The sequence below is a fragment of the Muntiacus reevesi genome, chromosome 8 (assembly GCF_963930625.1).
Source record: "Muntiacus reevesi chromosome 8, mMunRee1.1, whole genome shotgun sequence".
NCBI lineage: Eukaryota > Metazoa > Chordata > Mammalia > Artiodactyla > Cervidae > Muntiacus > Muntiacus reevesi.
Genome location: NC_089256.1, coordinates 32,473,275 through 32,496,575, shown reverse-complemented (window position 1 = coordinate 32,496,575; position 23,301 = coordinate 32,473,275). Strand labels below are relative to the sequence as shown.

At 48.1% G+C, this 23,301-nt stretch overlaps 1 protein-coding gene across 2 annotated transcripts in view; it reads left to right on the top strand.

The window, feature by feature from the left end:
- RFTN1 (raftlin, lipid raft linker 1) overlaps window positions 1–23,301 on the top strand; it is a 210,648-nt gene that overhangs the window by 115,478 nt on the left and 71,869 nt on the right. For both annotated transcript variants that reach the window (XM_065943157.1, XM_065943156.1), the window contains exon 4: window positions 955–1,063. In XM_065943157.1, coding sequence (XP_065799229.1) covers window positions 955–1,063 — 109 coding nt within the window. The remainder of the gene's footprint in view (window positions 1–954; window positions 1,064–23,301) is intronic.

Here is a 23,301-nt window from a genome sequence, read left to right as displayed (position 1 = left end):
AGTGTGTGTGTGCATGAGTGCATGTGAGTGCACGTGAGTGCGTGTGAGTGTGTATGAGTGAGAGTGCATGTGAGTACATGTGAGTGTGTGTGAGTATGAGTTCATGTGAGTGCGTGAGTGTGCATGAATGCATGTGAGTGCATGAGTGCATGTGAGTGTGTGTGTGTGTCTGAGTGCGTGAGTGCGTGTGAGTGTGCATGAGTGTATGTGAATGAGTGTGTGTGAGTGCATGAGTGCGTGTGAGTGCGTGTGAGAGTGTGTGAGTGTGAGTGCATGTGAGTACGTGTATGAGTGCATGTGAGTGTGTGAGTGCATGAATGCGTTTGAGTGCGCGTGTGTGCGTGAGTGCGTGAATGCATGTGTGCTTGTTTAACAGACAAGCCAGGTTGTACTGAACCCGTCGTTCCATAATGATGCCTTTTCCGTGATGATTCATTGTAGAGGTTTTTCCGTGATGTAGACCCCTCTCCCTCTATATTATTTGAGTATTTTACCATCAGTTATTTTTTGAAAACTGCCTTTTGGGTGATTCGTTTAAGGGAAAAAATTAGGATTTCATTGAATACCCCAGTGATTAAAAAAAATATATATATATATGTATATATATATATATATATATATGCTGCTGCTGCTGCTAAGTCACTTAAGTCGTGTCCGACTCTGTGCATCCCCATAGATGGCAGCCCACCAGACTCCCCCTGTCCCTGGGATTCTCCAGGCAAGAACACTGGAGTGGGTTGCCATTTCCTGCTCCAGTGCATGAAAGTGAAAAGTGAAAGTGAAGTCGCTCAGTCGTGTCCGACTCTTAGCGACCCCACGGACTGCAGTCCACCAGGCTCCTCCATCCATGGGATTTTCCAGGCAAGAGTACTGGAGTGGGGTGCCATTGCCTTCTCCATATATATATATATACTGTGCAAAATCTTGATGTGTGTATGTATTTCTCTTTTTCAGATCTCAGAATGCTGATCTTCACAATGAAGGCTACATCTTGGAATTAGATTGCTGTTCTTCCCTAGACCACCTGACAGACCAGAAAATCCTCCCAGAGTTCATTAAGAAGGTCAGTGCTGCAGTCGACGGACTGTGGGGTGGGTTGGCTGGGTGTTTGCCCGGGTGAACTGCGGGTGGACCTCACTCCGCGGGCCTGCTCTAACCTGGGGCTTCGGGAGGCCTCGCAGGGGCCGCCCCTTCCTGCTCAGGCTGCCCCTGACCCTGGAGCAAGGTGGCTTCCTGCCCCCCAGGATGCCAGACCCCGCCTTTTTAGGGCTGGAGTGGCGTTAATAGCTGGCAGGCCTGCTGGCCCCACGGCCAGGAAGCCCTTCAAATCCTCAAGGCGGTGTGAGCCCCCAGCTCCCAGCTCCCACTCGCCCCGTGGGTCTTCTTCGCCTCCTTCCGTCCCTAGAGTGAGCGGGAACGTGCCACCGTCCAGCAACCACGGGCGTGCGATCATCCTGGGGAAAACTGCCTCGTTGCAGGGGCTTCACTTCCTGCCCAGAACCGTGTCTGGTTTTGCACTTCTGTTTGGGCTGACTGAGGTTTCCTGCTTAATTGCAGGGTGCACTCGGTTTCCGTATGCTGACATCTACATAGGAGGAATGTCCTTGCCCAAACTGGGGCAAAGTTCATCGCTTAATGCTCGCCTTCTCCTCCCTACCCAGTCTTCCAAGATGATTGGCAGTTCCCCATCCTGTTTAGGGGATTAGGATTTGTTTGAGATACAATCAGTCAATTGTTGTTGATGTTCAGTCGCTCAGTCATGTCTGACTTTCTGCGACCCCATGAACCACAGCACACCATGCCTCCCTGTCCATCACCAACACCCGGAGTTTACTCAAACTCATGTCCATTGAGTCGGTGATGCCATCCAACCATCTCATCCTCTGTCGTCCCCTTCTCCTCCTGCCCTCAATCTTTCCCAGCATCAGGGTCTTTTCCAGTGAGTCAGTTCTTTGCATCACATGGCCAAAGTATTGGAGTTTCAGCTTCAGCATCAGTCTTTCCAATGAATATTCAGGACTGATCTCCTTTAGGATGGACTGGTTTGATCTCCTTGTACTCCAAGGGACTCTCAAGAGTCTTCTCCAATACCACGGTTCAATCAAAAGCATCAGTTCTTTGGGGCTCAGCCTTCTTTGTGGTCTCACATCCATACATGACTACTGGAAAAACCATAGCTTTGGCTAGATGGACCTTTGTTGGCCAAGTAATGTGTCTGCTTTGTAATACGCTGTCCAGGAGCAAGCGTCTTTTAATTTCATGGCTGCCATCTGCAGTGATTTTGGAGCCCAGAAAAATAAAGTCTGTCATTGTTTCTCTCATTTCCCCATCTGTCTGCCAGTTGATTGGTGAATTAGTGAATTAGTCAACTAGTGAATTTATTAGTAAATATCGTAGGCGGTCAGCATTGGGCCAGAAATGGTACGGTGTGCTGGGATGCAGAGGATAAAATTGTCATGGTTTCTGCCCTCACGTCCTTACAAGGGGGGAATCTCTTCTGAATACGAGTGATGAGCGTGAGCAGCAGGGAAGCGGCGGAGACCCAGAGTGGTGTGGGGTCAGGGCGGTGCGTCAGGTGGAGAGGGCAGGATGAGGTCTGATGGGGCTGCAGAGGGCTGGGGCGGGGCGGGAAGCGGGGCGAGGCTGGCAGGGGGCCTCCCAGCAACGCGAGCAGCTGGTGTGAGGGTCGGAGCAGAATGAAAGGAAGATCGGGGCCTTCTGCAAGAAAGGGGCCATGAGAGGTGGGAGGACAGGCTAGGACTCAGCTGTGAAAGCAGCGAGAGTCGTGGAGAGTTCGGCAGCAGAGGGAAAGGATTGGGTGGTTCCTTTCCACAGCCAGTAACTCTGGGTTTTTTATTTGGGGGGGGTCACTCCCTGCCTCCCTCCCTTCAGCCTTGTTGAGTGTTCAGGCTCTTCAAGCCCAGGGAATCATCACTCAGGTGTGGTGGGAGCCAAGACCTACAGCCCAGGAATCAGATGACTTCTTTGGTCAGACATTTGGGTAATTTTACTCGGACGATAGAAGATTCCTTCTGCTCTGCTTAGAATTCAGATCATTACTTAAGAAATGGAAGGAAGAGCAGTTTTTGTTCACACATGCGTAAGCCTGAGAACACGGGTACTTTGGTAACTCTGGGAGATGTCCCTATAAATAGAGCCATCTTCTTTGGATTTGCTGTGAATGACTTGTCCTCATAAACTTGGTGGGGACCTTCTAGAGGTAGAATTTCCCCATCATCTGAGTCCTGGGGAAAAACGGTTGTGGAAATGATTTTGTAATGAGGACTCAGATGCTTAAGAGTATTTGAGGGCAAGTTGGTAGGATGGGGCATAGGTTCTGGCCACACCATACAACAGGCTCTTTTAAAAACACGTGGTTTGGCACTTTTGTCTTAACCCAACCAGACCCTTGCAGGACGGACCCTCTGCCTCATGGCCATACGAGCTGCCGAGCATCGTGGCGGGTGGGCACCCAGCTGCCGTGTGTCTGTAGTGCCTGCAGGTGGGCATCTGTCCCACAGGATAGAACCTCAGAGTTATGACTGGTATGCCCCGGAAGACGTCGGCTACTCGTGGCTTAATTTTTACTTTCGTCCCACCATTCTTTCCCCTCCAACTGACTGTGTGTGGGGAACAGTATCTCCTGGTTTGATCAGTATTCAGTTAGATCAGTCATTGACTCCTGCTCCTTCTGTGTTTGCATAAGAATTCTGTTATTAGCATGTAAAATTTTTTTAATTTTTTTTTTTAATGAAATATAGTTGATTTGCCATATCATGTTAGTTTCAGGTGTACAATGCAGTGATTCGGTTATACATATATATACTTACATATATACATGTATGTATATGTCTACATATTCTTTTTCAGATTTTTTTCCCTTATAGGTTTCTACAAAAAATTCAGTATAGTTCCCTGTGCTACACAGTAGGGCCTTACTGTTTAGGTATTTTATATATAGTCGTGTATTTATGTTAATCCCAAAATCCTAAGTTATCCCTCCCCTTTTCCCCGCTTTCCCCTCTGGTAGCCCTAAGTTTGTTTTCTGTATCTGAGGGTCTCTTTCTGTGTTGGAAATAAGCTCATCTGTATCTTTCTGTGGATTCCACATGTAAGTGATGTCGTATGATGTCTGTCTGTCTGTCTGTCTGTCTGACCTCACTTAGTGTGACAGTCTCCTTACCCTTCTTTTTTAACACTTTGCAGATGATACACTCTCGAAGCCCACCGGGCCGTCAGGCCCCTGCCTACCCCTGGTTTTTCAAATAAACCTGCCCGGGTTCAGGCAGACTGGACCAACCTGCACGCTCGGGAGGCATGTGGTTTCCCGTAACTGGTCTCCAGCTGTGGCCCGGAGTCTCTGATCCCTGTTTCTCTCAATGGAGATGCAGTTCGGGGTCGCGGTCAGCACAGTGGGGGAAGCCCCCAGCCCACCCTGGACTGCCCAGGTGTGGAGGTGGCCTCACCGACTGTCCCTGCCCCGTCTGTGGCTGGTGGCTCCCCCGGGAGGGTACGGCCCGTCTTGCTGTCGGTAGCGGCTGCGGCTCTGGTTTTTAGGCCTGTGACTATGACAACCAGGAGGAGCAGGACAAGATGATGGGACTGGGCCCCGCCCTCTGCTCCTGTTTCCTGTTGCTGGACGTGATTTCTCAGGAAAACACCGCCTCTGGTGCAGCAAAGAGACAGGCGTGGGGGCTCTCTGCAGGGCCAACAGCTGTTCCATCTGATGGCAGGATTTCACACGGGCGTAAAATTTGTCTGTCATCACACAGGAGGAAGACCACAGGAGTTCCCTGGGAAGAAAGGTAGTGAAAAAAAAATATTTGTGTGTTTTCAGTAAATATTTGATGAATGGCTTGGTACACACACACACACACACACACACACACACACACACACACACACACACACACACACACACACACACACACACACACTGAAGACACTTGTTAATTGCCATTCACTTAGGCCAAGATGAAGCTGTGTCTCTGGCGGCTACTGCCTACAGCCGTTCTTTTTTATCTGGGTCATTATTTTGTGTGAAATAATGGCTTCTGTTCTCATGACAAGTAGATCCATCTTGCGATGAGATGGTAATTAACTCATTTTTGTCGCTGTGCCATCACCCAGGAGAAGCTCATCTCCTTCTCCGCACAGTAGGATTAAACTCAGAACGACTCGAATTTTTTCCTTAAGAACAATGCCTCAGTATTGTTTTTCCGTTGTAAATGAGCAGCACCTTTGGATAGAGGACATAGATAGAGGGAGGTGAAGGACAGCTCATTATTTTCCACAATTAGGGCAAATAAAGCCATTTGTACCTGCGTCGTGTGAAATGAGCTGAAGGTGCCAGGATTCACAGCCCCCCTCGCCACGATTTTGCACTGGGAGTGAAGCAAGCGGGTGTAAAGATGACTCTTCCTTTCCGTGTGGCCTAATGGCGTTCTGGGCACTTTGGCTGATGGAATTAAATCTGGGCTACAGGGTTGTGTTCTTCCTCTCGTATCCCGCTGTGCTCCATGCAACCGGCCCCTTATGTGAATTGTTTATTATGGACCACAGAACATTTAAGATGCAGATTTATGGGCAGACTTGGAGAAAATGTGTTTTTCAAGCCCTAGAACCAAGTGCTCGAGAGACCGGGCTGTGGAGCTGGGAGAGCGTCAGCGCTGCCTCCTTGCTTTGAAACCAGGGCTCAGCTCGCCAGGTCGTCCCGGGGCCTGTTCTGTGTGGCGGGCGGGTCTGCGAGACCCTTTGGGGATTCCCTGTCCTTGAGTTCCCCGAGGATTGTAGAGCAGATGGGGTGATGTAGAAGGAGATGCCCACGGCTTCATCTTCAGAGGACTTTGCATTCTTCGGGGCTTCTTGGGAAAGTGCCTGGGTGTTTGGAAAGCACTTGAAACGTTGCAGAGTCGTTGTGCACAGTTTCTAACTTGGGTTGCATGGTATTTGCATCCCAGGGGCCACACTGGCAGGGATGTCTCCTTTCTTGATGAGCTGGAGAGGGTGGGGCTTCGTCTCAGGCTGGGACTGCAGAGATGAGCCTGGTTATTGTCTGCGGTGGGGGGTGCGGGGTGTTCGGAGCTCCAGCCGGGGGCCTGGGGGCTGGGATTGACGTCGGCTCTGAGTGGTGAGTGAGGAACGCTTGCAGAGGGGAGTGGCCAGGTGGACAACGCTGTTGCTGGTGTGGACGGAGGTGTGGAAGGAAAGCTCAAGCCTGAAAACGGGCCACGACCGGCCTGGCCGGAGTGTAGGATGGATAGGGGGGAAGAAGCCTGTTCTGTGCGCGGTGCTCTTGGTTACGGGGAAGGGACCCTGCTCACTGCCCAGTGTGGGGTGGGGTGGGGAGGACGGTCCTTGCTCTGAAGGTGCAGGAAGGGCCTGGAGGCTCGAGCCCAGGAGCAGTGACTCCCCTGGGGATGGAATAAGGGGGAAAGAGGAAATGGTCTCTGCATTCTGTGCTGCTGGCGTCTACCTATGTGCTGTAGGTTGATTGAGTTTTACCTGAGGCTTGACTCCGCAGAGGGAAGCCCCCAGATGCAGACCCCGTGCTGAAGGGCTGTGACCAGCACGCTCTCAGTTTCCCTCTCATCTGTTTGAAGGCCTGTCACCACCTTATGGGAAAGAAACAAAGGCATAGTTTGCTTGGAGTTACCCCAAAAAGAAGTGGGCTGGGCCTCAGTATGGTCCAGGGGCCGCACTGCAAGCCCTGGGCTCTGCTGCCTCCTCTGGGGAGCCCTCGGGGCCCGAGAGGGTGCCGTCTGAGCCCCAAGCGGGGGTGTACTTGGGGGCAGCTGTGTCCCTGTGTCTGGTACATGGGGATAGACTTTGGAGCAACTTGAGGGCGTCTCCTCGGGCAAGGCTGGGGTTCTGTGCTTGGCTACCTTGGGGAGACAGTCTCACCCCTGCCCTTGACCCCCACCAGACGTCAGGGCCTCACCCCTAGGCCTCAGCTTCCTCCTCTCTTTCCCAGATTCACTCCTTTTATGATGAACCTGCAGGATCTAGTGATTGATGCTTAGAACAGGGTGTTGGTTCTCACTGAACCATGGAGCCTTTAGAACCTCGACACAGGGGGAAGGGAAGCGGGCCCTGCCGGGTCCTGGGGGGCACACCTCAAGGTCGGAAACCAGGGAGTGGGGCACCTCAAGATCAGAACCCAGGGAGCGGGGGACACCTCGGGGTCAGAACCCAGGGAGCAGGGGGGCCCTCAGGGTGGGGAACCAGGGAGCAGGGGGCACCTCGGGGTCAGAACCCAGGGAGCAGGGGGCACCTCAGGGTCAGAACCCAGGGAGCAGGGGGCACCTCAGGGTCAGAACCCAGGGAGCAGGGGGCACCTCGGGGTCAGAACCCATGGGGTGGGAGGCCCTTGGGGTGGGGAACCAGGGACCTGGATTAAACTGCAGGCGTTGTCCTTTGGCGAATGTGCTACTTCCGTCTTGTTCTAGAGAAGTCGACATACGCTTCAGATCTCAGTGGTTTCTTTTAATGAAGCGTGGTATGCCAGATCCCCGGGACTATGAAACTTCGCCTGTGGTATCTAAGTGACTCACGTTTCTTCTGAGTGATTGTTGAGTATTCCAGGCTTCATTTCTCCAAGTGCTGCGTGGGGTCTAATTTTAATTAGTGCGAGATGCCGACCCAGGGTGAAAGGGAAATTATGTTAAAAAGCTGCCGTGTCCTCACCGTTCCCCCACCTGCTCTGAAACCTGGGGAATCATGATGTTTTTCGAAGGCTGCCTTGGCAGGATGGGGGGTGTGGTTCGAGCCTCGAGGGTGCCCTCGGCGTGGAGGGAGTTTGGCCGGGGACGGGGTGTCCTGTTCGCCATTGTGTCTCCAAAACATAGTGCGTATTTGTCATGCGATCAAACCAATGTGAAGCGGGCAGCAGAGCTGTATCATCGAGACTCTGTGTCGTAGAAGGGGTGGAGGCTGACGTGATGCTCGGTGACTGGAGAGGTGTTGGGGGGGGTCTTCTGTGACGATGAGGGCCACGCGGCCCCAAGGAGCCGTTTGGGACAGGAGGCCACGAGGTTGGCGATGGGCATGCGGTCGCTGAGGGGCCGGGGAGCCCGGAACCCTTGTGGGAACGTTCCAGAAGGCAGCTGGAACGTGGGAAAAGGCGGCAAACGGGGATCTGGCCAACCAAGGGCAGGTGAGTCGCGGGGGAAGCGGTCTGGGGGGTCGTCCGGGGGCACGTGCCCCCCTCCCATGGGCAGGCACCTTGCCACCTCAGCGCACAGCTGCCTCGTGGAGGAGACAGAGCCAGGATCTCCTGAGGTTTCCCGTGGCGTGGCTGGCTGGTGGGCTGGCTTTATTTTAGAGATGTGGGTGAGGGTTTTGATTTTCTGATCGGGAAGTCTCTTGGTTTCTCCACGTGAGGAGGTAGATCCGTCAGAGAACTACAAGAAGACCCTGGCCCAGGATTTCTCGAATCCTCTGCGGTGGAGGGCCGGGTTTTCTCTCTGTGTTCGGTTTTCTCCAGTCTGTTGAGGAGCAACCCCTCTGTGAGACGCAGCAGCGGTGAGGAGCTGGAGGAGGGTCTTGACGCTCCCTCTGGTTTCCTGTTCCCGGCTCGTCTCAGGCTGGCAGCAGACAGTTGTGCGGTGCAAGTTCGCTCGTCTTGGCAGAGGAAAGAGGGGAGAGCTCCGGAGAGGAGCCAGAGGAGGAGGGAAAGGAGCTTTTAGAAGAAGCAGGAGCAGGAAGGGAAGGGACCGGGGTCACCACAGCAGCAGGAGAGGGGTCCGTTTTAACTCACTCCGGGGGCCGGCCCACGGGCTCCGGCCGCTGGAGGCCACTCCTAAATCATACACGAGCAGTTCTGAAGGATGCACCAGGCAGAGGCCCCTCTGCCGCGGGTTTACAAGTAAGTTTAGAGGACCTCCCTGGCGGTCCAGTGCCTAAGACTCTTCACTTCCAACGCAGGGGGCGCAGCTGCGATCCCTAGTCAGGGAGCAAGGATCCCACTTCCTGAGGGGTGTGGCCAAAAAATAAATACATAAAAATAAAATAACAACCCCCCCACCGTAAAGGGGGCTTCCCTCGTGGCTCAGACGGTAAAGAATCTGCCTGTTAAGCGGGAGACTTGGGTTCAGTTCCTGGGTTGGGAAGATCCCGTGGAGTAAGGCATGGCGACCCACTCCAGTATTCTGGCCTGGAGAAGTCCATGGACAGAGGAGCCTGGAAGGCTACAGTCCATGGGGTTGCAAAGAGTCAGACATGACTGAGCAACTAAGCACATAGCCAAAAAGAGTTAAGTTTGGAAGGAGAGAAAGAGTGGTCAAGATAGGGCCCAGGTCTAAGATATTCTTGTTAGGTTGTTTCTAATAGGTGGTTTGAGTGTCTGTAAAAGCTGAGAGGTAGAGAAAAGTTGATGAAGTCGCAGGTGATAGAGGGAAGGCAGGTCCGAGGTGGGCTGAGCAGCACATGGGACACCCTGTATTAGGTGTTAGGTGGGCGGGAGGCCAGCCCGGGGGCTCCTGCAGGTGAGGCCTGACTCCCATAGCTTCCAAAACAGGTCCCAGAGAGAGTCTGTGATAGATAGGTTGGGATGACCACCAGATGTGGGCTTCCACTGCCTCTGAACCATGCTTACAACAGATGGCCCTGTTCCTCTGGGCTGGTGGGGGGAATCAAAAACACTGAAGATCTGAGCAACTTCCTGCTAAGCCATCACTTCTTGATGCATGCTCCTCGTGCAACATACACTGGAAAAACTTCAGTCCAGAATGTTTGGGAAACAGGTCTGGTGTAAGCCCTCCTGAGGGTTCTGATGCTCCTTAGGAAGAGTCAAGGCTCTGACAAGGTCTGCAATTGGGTATTTCTCAAAGGTCATTTAAGAACTTTACCCTTGCTTCTCTTTCTCCCCACATACCTCCTTATATCATGGTGCATGCTGGCAAAACTGTTCCAAGTCAACAAGGAACTCATGGAGCACTTACAGACCATGGAATGGACGGTCATAGGTGGTCAGCAGGTGGCAGGTGTGGTCTCCTCTCTTTTTACAGTGACTCCTAATACTAATTGTCTCCTTTGCATAGAACTGTCCTAAGACCATTGTAGAAAATTCTGAAAGAGATGGACATACCAGACCACCTGACCTGCCTCTTGAGAAACCTGTATGCAGGTCAGGAAGCAACAGTTAGAACTGAACATGGAACAACAGACTGGTTCCAAATAGGAAAGGAGTACGTCAAGGCTATATACTGTCACCCTGCTTATTTAACCTATATGCAGAGTACATCATGAGAAATGCTGGGCTGGAAGAAGCACAAGCTGGAATCAAGATTGCTGGGAGAAATATCAATAACCTCAGATATGCAGATGACACCACCATTATGGCAGAAAGTGAAAAACTAAAGAGCCTCTTGATGAAAGTGAAAGAGGAAAGTAAAAAAGTTGGCTTAAAGCTCACCATTCTGAAAACTAAGATCATGGCATCCGGTCCCATCACTTCATGGCAAATAGATGGGGAAACAGTGGCTGACTTCTGTTTTTCTGGGCTCCAAAATCACAGCAGATGGTGACTGCAGCCATGAAATTAAAAGACGCTTACTCCTCGGAAGAAAAGTTATGACCAACCTAGACAGCATGTTAAAAAGCAGAGACATTACTTTGTCAACAAAGGTCCATCTAGTCAAGGCTATGACTTTTCCAGTCATCATGTATGGATGTGAGAGCTGGACTATAAAGAAAGCTGAGTGCCGAAGAATTGATGCTTTTGAACTGTGGTGTTGGAGATTCTTGAGAGTCCCTTGGACTGCAAGGAGATCCAACCAGTCCATCCTAAAGGAGATCAGTCCTGGGTGTTCATTGGAGGGACTGATGTTGAAGCTGAGGCTGTAATACTTTGTCCACCTGATGCGAAGAGCTGACTCCTTGGAAAAGCCCCTGATGCTGGGAACGATTAAAGGCAGGAGGAGAAGGGGACAACAGAGGATGAGATGGTTGAATGGCATCACTGACTCAATGGACATGGGTTTGGGTGGACTCCGGGAGTTGGTGATGAACAGGGAGGCCTGGCGTGCTGTGGTTCATGGGATCACAGAGAGTCGGACACGACTGAGTAACTGGACTGAACTTCAGTTCACTGAAGGCCACAAGAGTGGAGTACATGACTGTATTTTCTTTGGTTCAACTAAAACAAGTCTTTCCTCCTAGACTCTTGGTGGAACTTTTTGCTAATCCCCATCCAGACCTCCAGCGGAGGGGAGATTTGAAGCTGGGCAATGAAACACTCCCCTTCTCTCTTCTGTCCCCCCAGAAAGACACGCACTTGGTGCCTCTATCATCCTTCTTTAATAACAGACACAGCAACCTTCTAAGACCCGATCAGCACACACTGGGTCCTGGGGTCTGCTGACAGCTGTGGGATTGTAGACGGCCTTTGCTCTGCCCTCTGGGTTGGTCCCAGCTTCTCTGACTTTGGTCTTTGGACTTTTCTGCCTTCTCCCTGCCCTCACCCCACCCGTCTGGACTTCTTCTGTCATAGTTGTGCATCAGATCTTCAAGTATATTGGTTTTTCCAGCTTTGATTTTCATTCTTTTATCTCTCCCCTATAGTGCTTATCAAAAGTGGCATTTTCAAGTTATTATATATAGAATGAATAAGCGACAAGGTCCTACGGAACAGCACAGGGAACTATACTCAGTATCCTGTGATAAACTATGGTGGAACAGAATGTGAACAAGAATATATGTAAAACTAGATCACTTTGCTGTACCGCAGAAATTAACACAACATTGTAAATCAGCTAGACTTCAGTCACATTTTTTTAAGAACTGGCATTTTATTCCTTAGCTGTGCTGGCCAGTAGAAATATAATTTGAGCCCCCTGCATCATTTGGGCTTCCCTGGTGGGCTCAGATGGTAAAGAATCTGCCAGCAATGTGGGAGATGCAGGTTTGATCCCTGGGTCAGGAAGATCCCCTGGAGAAGGGAATAGCTGCCCACTGAAGGAAGTGGGAACCCATTCTGGTACTCTTGCCTGGAGAATCCCATGGACAGAGGAGCCTCGCGGGCTACAGTCTATCGCATCGCAAAGAGTCAGACACAACTGAGCAAATAGCACTTTCACTTTCAAATTTTCTAGTAGCCCTGTTAAAAAAGTGAAAACAAAGGTGAAATTAATTTTAGTAATATATTTAGTTTAGCTCAGTATATCCATAATACTATGTTTTCAGCATCCAATGAGATGCTTCATGTTCTTTAAAAAAAACAACAAACTGGAATGTGGTATATATTTTACGATTGTATCATGTCTCAATTTGGATGCTAAGTTTTCAGTGAAGTGAAATGGCCTACAAAATAAAGTTGTGTTTAGCAGAAAAGTAGTTTATATGGCTTAAGTTTTTAAATTTAAGCTCATTAAAATTCAATAAAATTAAGAATTCGGCTCCTTAGTCAAACCAGCCACATTGCCCATGTTCAAAGGCCAGGTGTGGCTGGTGGGTACTATCTAGGACAGCATCGTTTGAAGGGCTCGTTTATTTGAACAGCTTTCCGTTCTCCATGTTTTTTAAATTGACACATAATATTTGCAATCATGAGTCTCATCAGCCCCAAGGAGAAGAAGTGTTTATTAGATAACTGAAGAAAATTTTGCTCATGGAAAGATCCAAAGAAAGTAAGTTGGGTCATTACTATATAACGTTTGAGGAATATATTTGAAATGATTAAATTTCCTTTTAGAATATTAATTATTATTTTAGTTTTCATACATATATTATCTAAAAATACATAAATTTGGAAATAGTACTCCCCCACCCCCATGTCTTATGAAAGTGTTAGTCACTCAGTCGTCTCTGAACTGGTCCATAGCTTGGATGGTAAAGAATTCGCCTGTAATGCAGGAGACTTGGATATGATCTGTGAGTCAGGAAGATCCCCTGGAGAAGGGCACGGCAACCCACTCCAATGTTCTTGCCTGGAGAATCCCATGCACAGAGGAGCCTGGCGGGCTACAGTCTGTGGGGTTTCAAAGAGTGGGACATGACGGAGCGACTAACACTTCCACTTTCCCCATCTTTACATTTCGTGAAACACTATTTTTCACACACTTTTCATGCATCTTTGCTCTCAGTGTCTCTGTCATCGCCAGAGGGACTTCTGGGAGCTTCTCACACAAGTTTCAAGCTCATCATTTTTACTTTCATCCAAATCATGTGGAATTCGGCCCTTTTCAAATTCAAGAACAATCTAAGTCCTAAGAGCCCATCCATTTAACATGAGGATGGTTGCTTTTTCTTATCTAGCTCATAAATGAATGAGAAATCTCTGGAATGCAGCTGTTTAATCTGGGTTTCTCTGTTTTAAGTCTCTTTATTAAAAATAACAAATATAAGAAATAAGAACAAATACAGAAGGATGCATAAATGGTAAGTGGACAGCTCAGTGAATGTACACAAAATGTACGCACCTGGGTAACCAGCATGCAGGTCAAGAGAGCAAACAGCTCAGGGGCCTCCCATAGCAACTCCCATCACTCCCCTCCCTTTCCTCCCCAAAGGTAGCTCTGTCTAGTTTTTAACACCAAAGCTTACTTTGCTTGGTTTTGGACTTGATGTAAGAGTAGCCTTTATAAATCACATCTTTTGCTCAACACTCTGTGAGATTTGTCCACGTCCCAATAGTTCATTTGCACTTGTGTATAGAATTCTTTGCATTGCTTTGAAAAGTGATCTTTAAGAAGCATGCTTAGCACAGCTCCTCACTTTTTTTTTAATGCTGTAGGAATTATTTAAAGTTGTTAATGAACGTATTTCCCTCTTTTTAAAGTCAAGTCCATCAGATGACTTCAGTAAATGCCCCCAACTAGCTTGAACTATTGTACTACTCCCCAGTCAGTATTTGTTGTTCAAAATAAAGTGACAGAGTCCTTGTGTTATGAGAGACTTTGTAAAAGTCTGTGAATGTATAAGTAAATCCCTCTTTTATGAGAAGTGACTCTTGGGGAGTAAAACCCAGGGAGTCCCCAAGTTGCATCCAGGAGATGCAGCGTGTGACTCACTGTGGACTGTGTATTTTCCCTTTTGGCTCGCTGTGAATTGGACCATCGAGTTGTGGTTATTGAATCCAGTCTAACTCTTGAAAAGGGACGTTGCTTTTATGGACCTCTTTTCCTACCAGACATCTGCTTGGCTGACTCCTTCCTTTCCTTCAAATCTCTGTTCAAGTTCACCTTCTCAGCCCCCTGACCATCTTTTTATTTGCTGTTAATTGAAGTGTAGTTGATTTACACTGTTTTGTTACTTTCATGTGTACAAAAAAGTGATTCAGTTACACACGCACACGTGCTTTTCAGATTCTTTTCCCTATAGCTTATACGAGATATTGAGTAGAGTTTCATGTGCTCTACAGTAGATCCTTCAGGTCAGTTCAGTTCAGTCACACAGTCGTGTCCGACTCTCTGTGACCCATGGACTGCAGCACACTCGGCCTCCCTGTCCATCACCAACTCCCGGAGTCTACGCAAACTCATGTCCATTGAGTCGGTGATGCCATCCAACCATCTCATCCTCTGTCATCCCCTTCTCCTCCTGCCCTCAATCTTTCCCAGCATCAGGGTCTTTTCCAATGAGTCAACTCTTCACATCAGGTGGCCAAACTATTAGAGTTTCAACTTCAGCATCAGGCCTTCCAGTGAATATTCAGGACTGATTTCCTTTAGGATTGACTGCTTTGGTCTCTTTGCTGTCCAAGGGACTCTCAAGAGTCTTCTCCAACACCACAGCTCAGAAGCATCAATTTTTCAGTGCTCAGCTCTCTTTATAGTTCAACTCTCACGTCAATATATGACTACTGGGAAAACCATAGCCTTGACTAGATGGACCTTTGTTGCCAAAGAAATGTCTCTGTTTTTTAATATGCTGTCTAGGTTGGTCATAGCTTTTCTTCCAAGGAGCAAGCGCCTTTTAATTTCATGGCTGCAGTCACCATCTGTAGTGATTCTGGAGCCAAAAAAAATAAAGTCTCTCACTGTCTCCATTGTGTCCTCATCCATTTGCCATGAAGTGATGGGACTCGATGCCATGATCTTAGTTTTTTGAATGTTAAGTTTTAAGCCAACTTTTTTACTCTCCACTTTCACTTTCATCAAGAGGCTTTTCAGTTCCTCCTTACTTTCTGCCATAAGGGTGGTGTCATCTGCATATCTGATGTTATTGATATTTCTCCCAGCAATCTTGATTCCAACTTGTGCTTCCTCCAGTCTAGTGTTTCTCCTGATGTACTCTACATATTGGTTAAATAAGCAGGGTGACAATATACAGCCTTGACGTACTCCTTTCCCGATTTGGAACCAGTCTGTTGTTCCATGTCCAGTTCTAACTGTTGCTTCTTGACCTGCATACAGATTTCTCAGGAGGCAGGTCAGGTGGTCTGGTATTCCCATCTCTTGAAGAATTCTCCACAGTTTGTCGTGATCCACTATGCCAAAGTCAAATAAAGCAGAAATAGTCAATAAAGCAGAAACAGATGTTTTTCTAGAACTCTCTTGCTTTTTCAATGATCCAACGGATGTTGGCAGTTTGATCTCTGGTGCCTCTGCCTTTTCTAAATCCAGCTTGAACATTTGGAAATTCTCAGTTCACATACTATATCTATTTTCTTTAGAGTAGTGTGTATCCCTGATAGCTCAGTTGGTAAAGAATCCGCCTGCAATGCAGGAGACCCTGGTTCGATTCCTGGGTCGGGAAGATCCGCTGGAGATGGGATAGGCTATCCACTCCAGTATTCTTGGGCTTCCCTTGTGGCTCAGCTGGTAAAGAATCCACCTGCGATGCAGGAGACCTGCGTTCAATCCCTGGGTTGGGAAGATCTCCTGGAGAAGGGAAAGCTGTTCACTCCAGTAATCTGGCCTGGAGAATTCCATGGAGTGCGTAAGTCCATGGGGTCTCAAAGAATAAGACACGACTGAGCGACTTGCGCTTTCACTTTCGAGTGTGCATCTGTTAGAAGAGAACCATAGCGCCTCCCGCCCCACCGGAGGGATTCCCTTCATCCTACTTTATTTCTGTAGTATCTCTTTCGCCTCCTAAGATACTTTGCCATTTTTACTGAATTATTGTATTACTTCCTGTCTCTCTTTTTTCCATGCCGTGAAGAGTATAGGTCATAGAATAGATGCTCAATGTATATTTATGGAATGACAGAGTGAAAGCCTTGGATTCCCGAGGCTTTGAAAGGTGTTAGAATTGTATATAAAGAGATGCTTTCCAGGGCTTTCTTGGTGGCTCAGTTGTAAATAATCTGCCTGCAACACAGGAGACGCAGGTTCGATCCTGGGATTGGGAAGATCCCCTGGAGGAGGTCATGGCAACCCACTCCAGTACTCTTGCCTGGACACTCCCATGGACAGAGGAGCCTGGCGGGCTACAGTCCTTGAGTCGCAAAGAGTCGGACACGACTGAGCGACGAAGCAGGAGCTCGAGCAGGCGGTTTCGGATGTGAGGCAGGGCGCCGAGGAAATGAACGTGCGCGTGTTTTGGGCTTCCTGTCCCTCGTTTTGTGGGTGCTTGAAGCGTGTCGAGCCAGCCCTCCCTCAGAATGACTTGGGAGGGTTACAGTGACGTGCCGGCCTTCTTCCCGCCAGGCCTGTTTACAAATACAGAATTAGCTGTTCTTGCCAGAGAAGTTTCTAAAGTGACACGCGTGGCATGCAAAAAAATCTGTTTTCTGGGAGGGGCCCTGGTGTGAGCGCTGATCATGCAGTGTCAGTGACACACGTGGTCGCCGGCGGGCTGAACTTCCCCATCTGGGTTGCTGGGAGGTGCCGAGCCGCCTTGCACAGCACGACCTCCTGTCTGCCGGATTTGTGTGCGATCCAGCACGGATCACAAGTGTGGGAATTTGGACAAACCTCGAGGCACGTGGAGGGTGGGGCGTCTCATCTAAGGGCTGGGACTTTATCCCTGCAGGTGATTTCTTTCCCCCCAGCTGGAAGGTTTCTGTTTTATTGCTCGAGATTGTGTGCAATCTTTTCGGAGGGCTTCGAGAGCCGGCGTGACAGGTTTATAGCCCATGTACGTTTTTCTCCTCCTCTGCCTTTGGGAAAATTCCCCCTCAGAGAGCTGGGTCCCCTTAGGACCCGTCAGCGGTGCTGAGGCTGGCTTGGGGAGGAGGAGGCACTTTGCATGCTAAGTACCCAATTCCTGAACCTGATGAGCTGCCTCTAGGAGAAATGTGGAACTTAAAAGTCCGGTTCCAGAATTTTCTCCCGACTCCAGTAAAGCAAACCTGTTGCTGAATGAATCAGGGACATGTTGGTGGCACACAGTATTTTCTCAGATTCTTGTTTTTCTTCTCTATGTAATGGAGACAAACGTTTCCCCTTCCCCGCCTCCCCAGTCCCTTGTGACCAGCATTCTACTCTGTGTTTCTGTGAGTCTGACTTTTTCAGATAGCACATGTCAGGGATATTTGCTTTTCTTTGTCTGGCTTATTTCACTTAGCGTGATGCCCTCCAGGTTCATCCAGGTTGCTGCGAATGGCAGGTTTGTTCTTTTTAATGGTTGGATTGTGTTCCATGTACACACGTAACACTTTTCCTTTAAGTAGGGGCACTATTGGTGGCAGTGTACATGTTATCGATGGGGATAGTAAGCATGTTACTGGTGGGGTGATAAGGATGTTACTGAACTGAAGGAGGTAAAACAAGTTTTATGAAGAAAACTCTTTCCAAGAGAGAAAGATTGGGACATGGTGGATACAAGGAGTAGACGTCAAAAGAAATATACCTGAAGAGATGGAAAAGCATTAAAAGCAAGTGTTTAAATATATTGCTGGTAAAAAGTAAAGTTAGCTTTTGATGGAACTTTTCATTGTTCAGTTGGCATATAAACTTCATTTCAAAGACTTCGCGCTTTAAATGCAAGATGCAGTTGCCACTCCAACTTCTGCAACACTCCCCAGAGGGCAAGGAACAAGTCTCTTTAGGATGCCTTAAGAATACAGATGGATTTTTTTCCAAAGCCTCAAGCACAGGGTCTCCCTGTGACTTTTTCCGAGTCTGATGGGGCCTGGGAATGTGGGCAGCGTTCTGTGTGGTTCCTAAGTAGTGAAATATCATCACTAATTCATGGGCTGCGCGTTTGTATCTTGTAATAAACAAGAACCAGGCCTCCCTATGCCTGCAGTTTTGCTCAGCCGGTTAATAATGTAAGGCGCGCTGCAGGGGCCACGCTTGCCTCCCCACCCCCCCGCCTGCCCCCAACCCCCGACCTGCTTGTGCCAGCCGTTCAGATGGATCATCACAAACGGAGAGGCTAATTACAGACGGCTCTTACCTCTTTATTAAAGCGAATCCCTGGAGGCCCACGCCTTGGAAGACTTTGTGTTATCCTTGTTTACATTTCTGCATGTTTGCAAATGCTCCTAACCGCCTGCTTTATAAAGGACTGTGGATTTTACTTTAAGAAATTACTGCAGTCTGCTGTCCTCCCGTGGGTATGAATTAGTGAGGATTACTGTATTTTAAGAGGATGTCTATTGCTGTGTAACCACCACCTCAAAACCTAGTGGCGTACAGCCACATTCATTCATTTTGCTCACAAATGTGCACCTTGGGCAGGAGTTGGCAAGGCTGCTAATCTCTGCTCCACGTGGTACCCACGGGTCAGTGACTGGGGAATCCACTTTCAAGATGGCGCACTCACACCATTGGCAAGTAGTTGCTAGGCTACAGGCCTCTCCATAGACGACTTGGGATTCCTCAAAGCATATGGCTGAGTTCTTCCCAAAAAACAAGGTGGAAGTTCTTGGAAACTTTATGACCAGGCCTCAAAAGTCACATAGCGTCCTTTTAACTTTACTCACTGGTGGAGAGCCATACTGGTCCAAGGAGATGGAGATAGAGTCTGCCTCTTGACGGGGGAGTGACAAGGTTCTAGCAGGTCATGGAAGGGTGAGAGATATCTTTGAAACATATAGCCTGCCACAGATGTGAACTCAGACATCTGTGTTCATTTACAGTTCATTCTACTAGGAGAGAACTTTGAGATCATTTAGGGCTCATAGAATTAAAAAATATGAAGGCAGGAAGTGGAAATAAGGAGTTGAGTGTTGAATATGAAGGTTATTGGGTGTTGGAAATCATCTTTAAGTGTAATCCTCAACAGTTGTAAATGGAAAATCAGCCCCTTAAAAAAAAAAACCCTATTTGTTACTCAAAGAGATCACATATCTTCATGAGATCTGAAACTCTCAGATCATTTTCATCTTCTAGAAAAGCCATCCCAGGGTTCTTCAGGGTATTTACAAAAAGAACAACAAAACATTCATTTCTTTAGCATTGTAATGAAAACCATCCCCAAGTACTTAGTTTCACTGTTCTGTTAACCATGGGAGTTTCAAATGCCATTCAGACTGAGTTATATTCTTGTTGGTCTGGAGTCATGGGGACCGAAAAGGGTTTTTAACCAAGGGTTAAAACTGGGACAGCATTGGTCCAACCACACCATCTCAATATTTTGTTCAAGGGCCCTTCATGAATGCTTTGTAAGCCTGTGTAAATCAGGGAATGGTGGGGAAAAGTCACGAATTCTGGATGTTAAAACAGCAGCGTAGGATGAAGGAAAACATCTGCTCCTGGTTAAACGTCTTTAGACTCAGGTTCTTTGGCCTTACTTGCTTAGCTGTGGTGCTGAGATTTGAGTTCCATGAAGACTCTCAAACTGGTTTTCCAGAACATTCCCAGGAGGGTTGATAAGCCCTTGAGGTTCTTTGTCCTAAGCTAATAATTCCAGGGTCACTGCTGTTACCAAAGAATAAAGTTGGGGTTGTCAGTGTCAGCTGATCCAGGATTCTAGATTCCAGCTGGTTCTTTCTTTGCTTTTCTGGAAATGCACTATCTTATCTTGGGTAGTGCCTGGGGAAAGAAGGCCCAGTGGAATGCCCAGCTCGGAGGCTTTTTTTGTTTGTTTGTTTTTAACCTTGATGAGAATTACTGAGACACAGGTGACCCTGTGTCTGTCTGGGTTTGCTCGGACAGTTCAGGCTCATGCCTCTTGTCACAGCATACCTTTTGCTTTCAAAAGTGTCAGACTGTTCAAAAGTTTGGACAGTAGGTCACCAATGATTTGACACATCGCATCCCATCGCGTCTCGTGGTATGTCACCTCGTAGTCAGTACTGCCATCTCTGCTCTGGGTCTCCATCTCCCTTGTCCGTCCTTTCCCACGGCAAGTGTAGTCTCTTCTGACCTCTCCCATGAGCTCTGCAGTGACTGCTGGGCCCCATCCCTATCTCTGCCTCTCCCCCCCAGCCCTCTCCCCATCCATACCACATCCTGCGGAAACATCGGTCCTCCTTGGGAAAGGCCTGATTACGTCCCTGGGCCAGAAACGGTGATGGCATCTCATCACCTACAGAGTAAAAACCCAGACTCTAGAGACTCAGTACTCTTGAAGAGCTAGCCCTGATTTTCACAATATGGCTTAAAGGGTAGGATGTTCCATTGCAGACACTTGCTGAGCAGTGTAAGAGGTGGGAATATGGAGCCTGAAGCCAGGTTCACTAGGTTTGAATCCTCCCTGAGATTTTCTAGCTGTGTGCCCTTCGGCAAACTGGGAAGCCTGTCTGTGTCTGTTTCCTAATCTGTAACATGAGAATATTTTTTTTTAAATCTGTTTTTTAAAAAATTTTATTGTAGTACAATTGCTTTACAATGTTGTGTTAGTATATATAGGGCTTCCTTGGGGACTCAGTGGTAAAGAATCCACCGGTAATGCAGGAGACTCAGGTTTGATCCCTGGGTCAGGAAGATGGAGGATGGCATGGCAACCCGCTCCAATATTCTTGATTGGAGAATCCCATGGACAGAAGAGCCTGATGGCTACAGTGCATGGGATTACAGAGTCGGACACGAGTGAAGCGACAGCACACACGCACACATTTCCACTCCCTCTGGGACCTTCCCACCCCACTCCTGCCCTCAATCCTTCCCAGCATCAGGGTCTTTTCCAAGGAGTCAGTTCTTCACATCAGGTGGACAAAGGATTGGAGTTTCAGTTTCAGCATCACTCCTTCCAATGAACACCCAGGACTGATCTCCTTTAGAATGGACTGGTTGGATCTCCTTGCAATCCAAGAGACTCTCAAGAGTCTTCTCCAACATCACAGTTCAAAAGCATCAGTTCTTCAGCGCTCAGCTTTCTTCACAGTCCAACTCTCACATCCATACATGACCACTGGAAAAATCATAGCCTTGACTATGAACCTTTGTTGACAAAGTAATGTCTCTGCTTTTTAATATACTGTCTAGGTTGGTCATAACTTTCCTTCCAAGGAGTAAGCGTCTTTTAATTTCATGGCCGCAATCACCATCTGCAGTGATTTGGAGCCCAAAAAAATAAAGTCTGTCACTGTTTCCACTCTTTCCCCATCTATTTGCCATGAAGTAATGGTGGGTACTGAACAAATTTCAAATTTTATTTCCCATGAGATGATGTATCTACATGACAGACATTGCCTATTTTTTCTGCCCTGAGATTCCTTTTCTTCTGAAAGCGGCTTTATTCCCACAGTCCAGCTGTGTGATTTCTGCAGGAGCCACCCTAACGCTGGCCAGAGCTGATTGGCCCCGAAATGAACACCTGACCCAAGCTGAGACAATCAGAGCCCTTTCCTGAGCTCTTTTACTTGTGTGGACCCAGGACATTTAGATAGTCTATCTCCAATGGCTAAGGCACGAGCAGAGAACCTCAGAAGTTGGGAGTGGCCATATTTTCTGCCCCATGGAGAAAATTGGTCCTACAAGAGAAAGAAGAAGAATGCTAACAATTTTTTTTAAAAGATGTAGGGAGAAAACCTGCAACCGTTTTCCTGACGGTGGTGGACATGCTGGTCCTAAGATTCTACTCTGGCTGTACCCTGCTGGCCACTTGGGTCACTGTTAGATCCTTCCCCAGAGATAGGCCTTTCCTTGGTCCCTTTCCATCTCTGATTTAGACTTTTGACGTCAGGTTGGGATCTTCTGGTGGGTTGGTTTTCACAGGGCATTTAGAGCTAGTTAAAGAGACTTCCCTGGTGGTCCAGTGGCTAAGACTCCACAGTCCCAGTACAGGGGGCCCAGGTTTGATCCTCAGTCAGGGAACTATATCCCACATGCTGCAACTAAGACCCAGCACAGCCAAATAAGTAAATAAATAATTTTCTTAAAAAGAGCTAGTTGAAGATTTTTGAGAGTTGAGAGCTTAACAGCATACTCCCTCTTGGGTCTACTGATTTCCCAGGAATGACATTTTCAGTGAACAGTGAAAGGATAGGCACAATGTAAGTGAAAGCACCCAGCCAGTTAATAAAGATAATGAAGGCCAATAAAACTCCTTTTGTCAGAAATACTTGCCCTGAACAGTGCCACCAGAGGATGAATCTTTTCTCTGCTTCTGTCCCAGCGCTGGACTCTTATCTCTTCCTTTTGTCTTTAAGGGAGTTTACGGTTTTCTAGGTTATTCCATCATTTCTCAAGTGTCCCACCAGGTCACTGCTAGTAGCTGAGGAGAATCAAACCTCTTCTCCCAACTGCAGCCCTGCCAGGGACTTAAGAGTTAGGAAGCAGTAGTCCTTCAGACTAAGCGCAGGCAGGTTGAGAAGGAGATCAGATGGACTCTTCAGAGTCTCTGAGTTGCCCCTAGACTGAGACCAAAAATTATTGAATCCAGGAGGTCAAGGATCGTGCCTGTTTGCTTCCCCAGGACCTCGTGCTCAGCACATAGTAAGTAACTGAATAAGTAATATCTTACTCAGTAAGATACTGAGTAAGTAATTAGTGAGTGAATTAATCCTTAGCATTATCCCCATTTTACAGATTAGGAAACTGAGGCTCAGATAAATCAACTGGGTCGACCAGTGACATAGCCAAGGGAGTGGCAGGGCTGAGTCCAGAGCTTTAAGCCTCAGACTCCTCATCTCAGGCTCATTCTGAGACCTCTCAGTCATTGAAAGAGAAAACCACAACCCCAGAAGGGCTGTGCGATCTTTCTGTGTGGTCTCATAACAGAGCTGAATACACAGCAGCACTTGGTAAAAGTTTCAGTTCCTGAAGCTACGTGTTAACACGTCAGAACTAAGGACCGCTTCAGACTTAAGCTAAAGCCTGTGTTATTTTTGAACCTCCATTTTCTGAAAGCTGTACCAGAGCTCAGGCGACAGAAGATGAGAAGGGCTATGTGTGTGTGTGTGTGTGTGTGTGTGTGTGTGTGTGCATGTGATAAAATATTCACCGTAAAGACTCACGTGTAACTGTGCAACCAGAACGGCATTTTTGTGTCTGCTCTTGACATATGGTTCATGCCTCTGTTTGT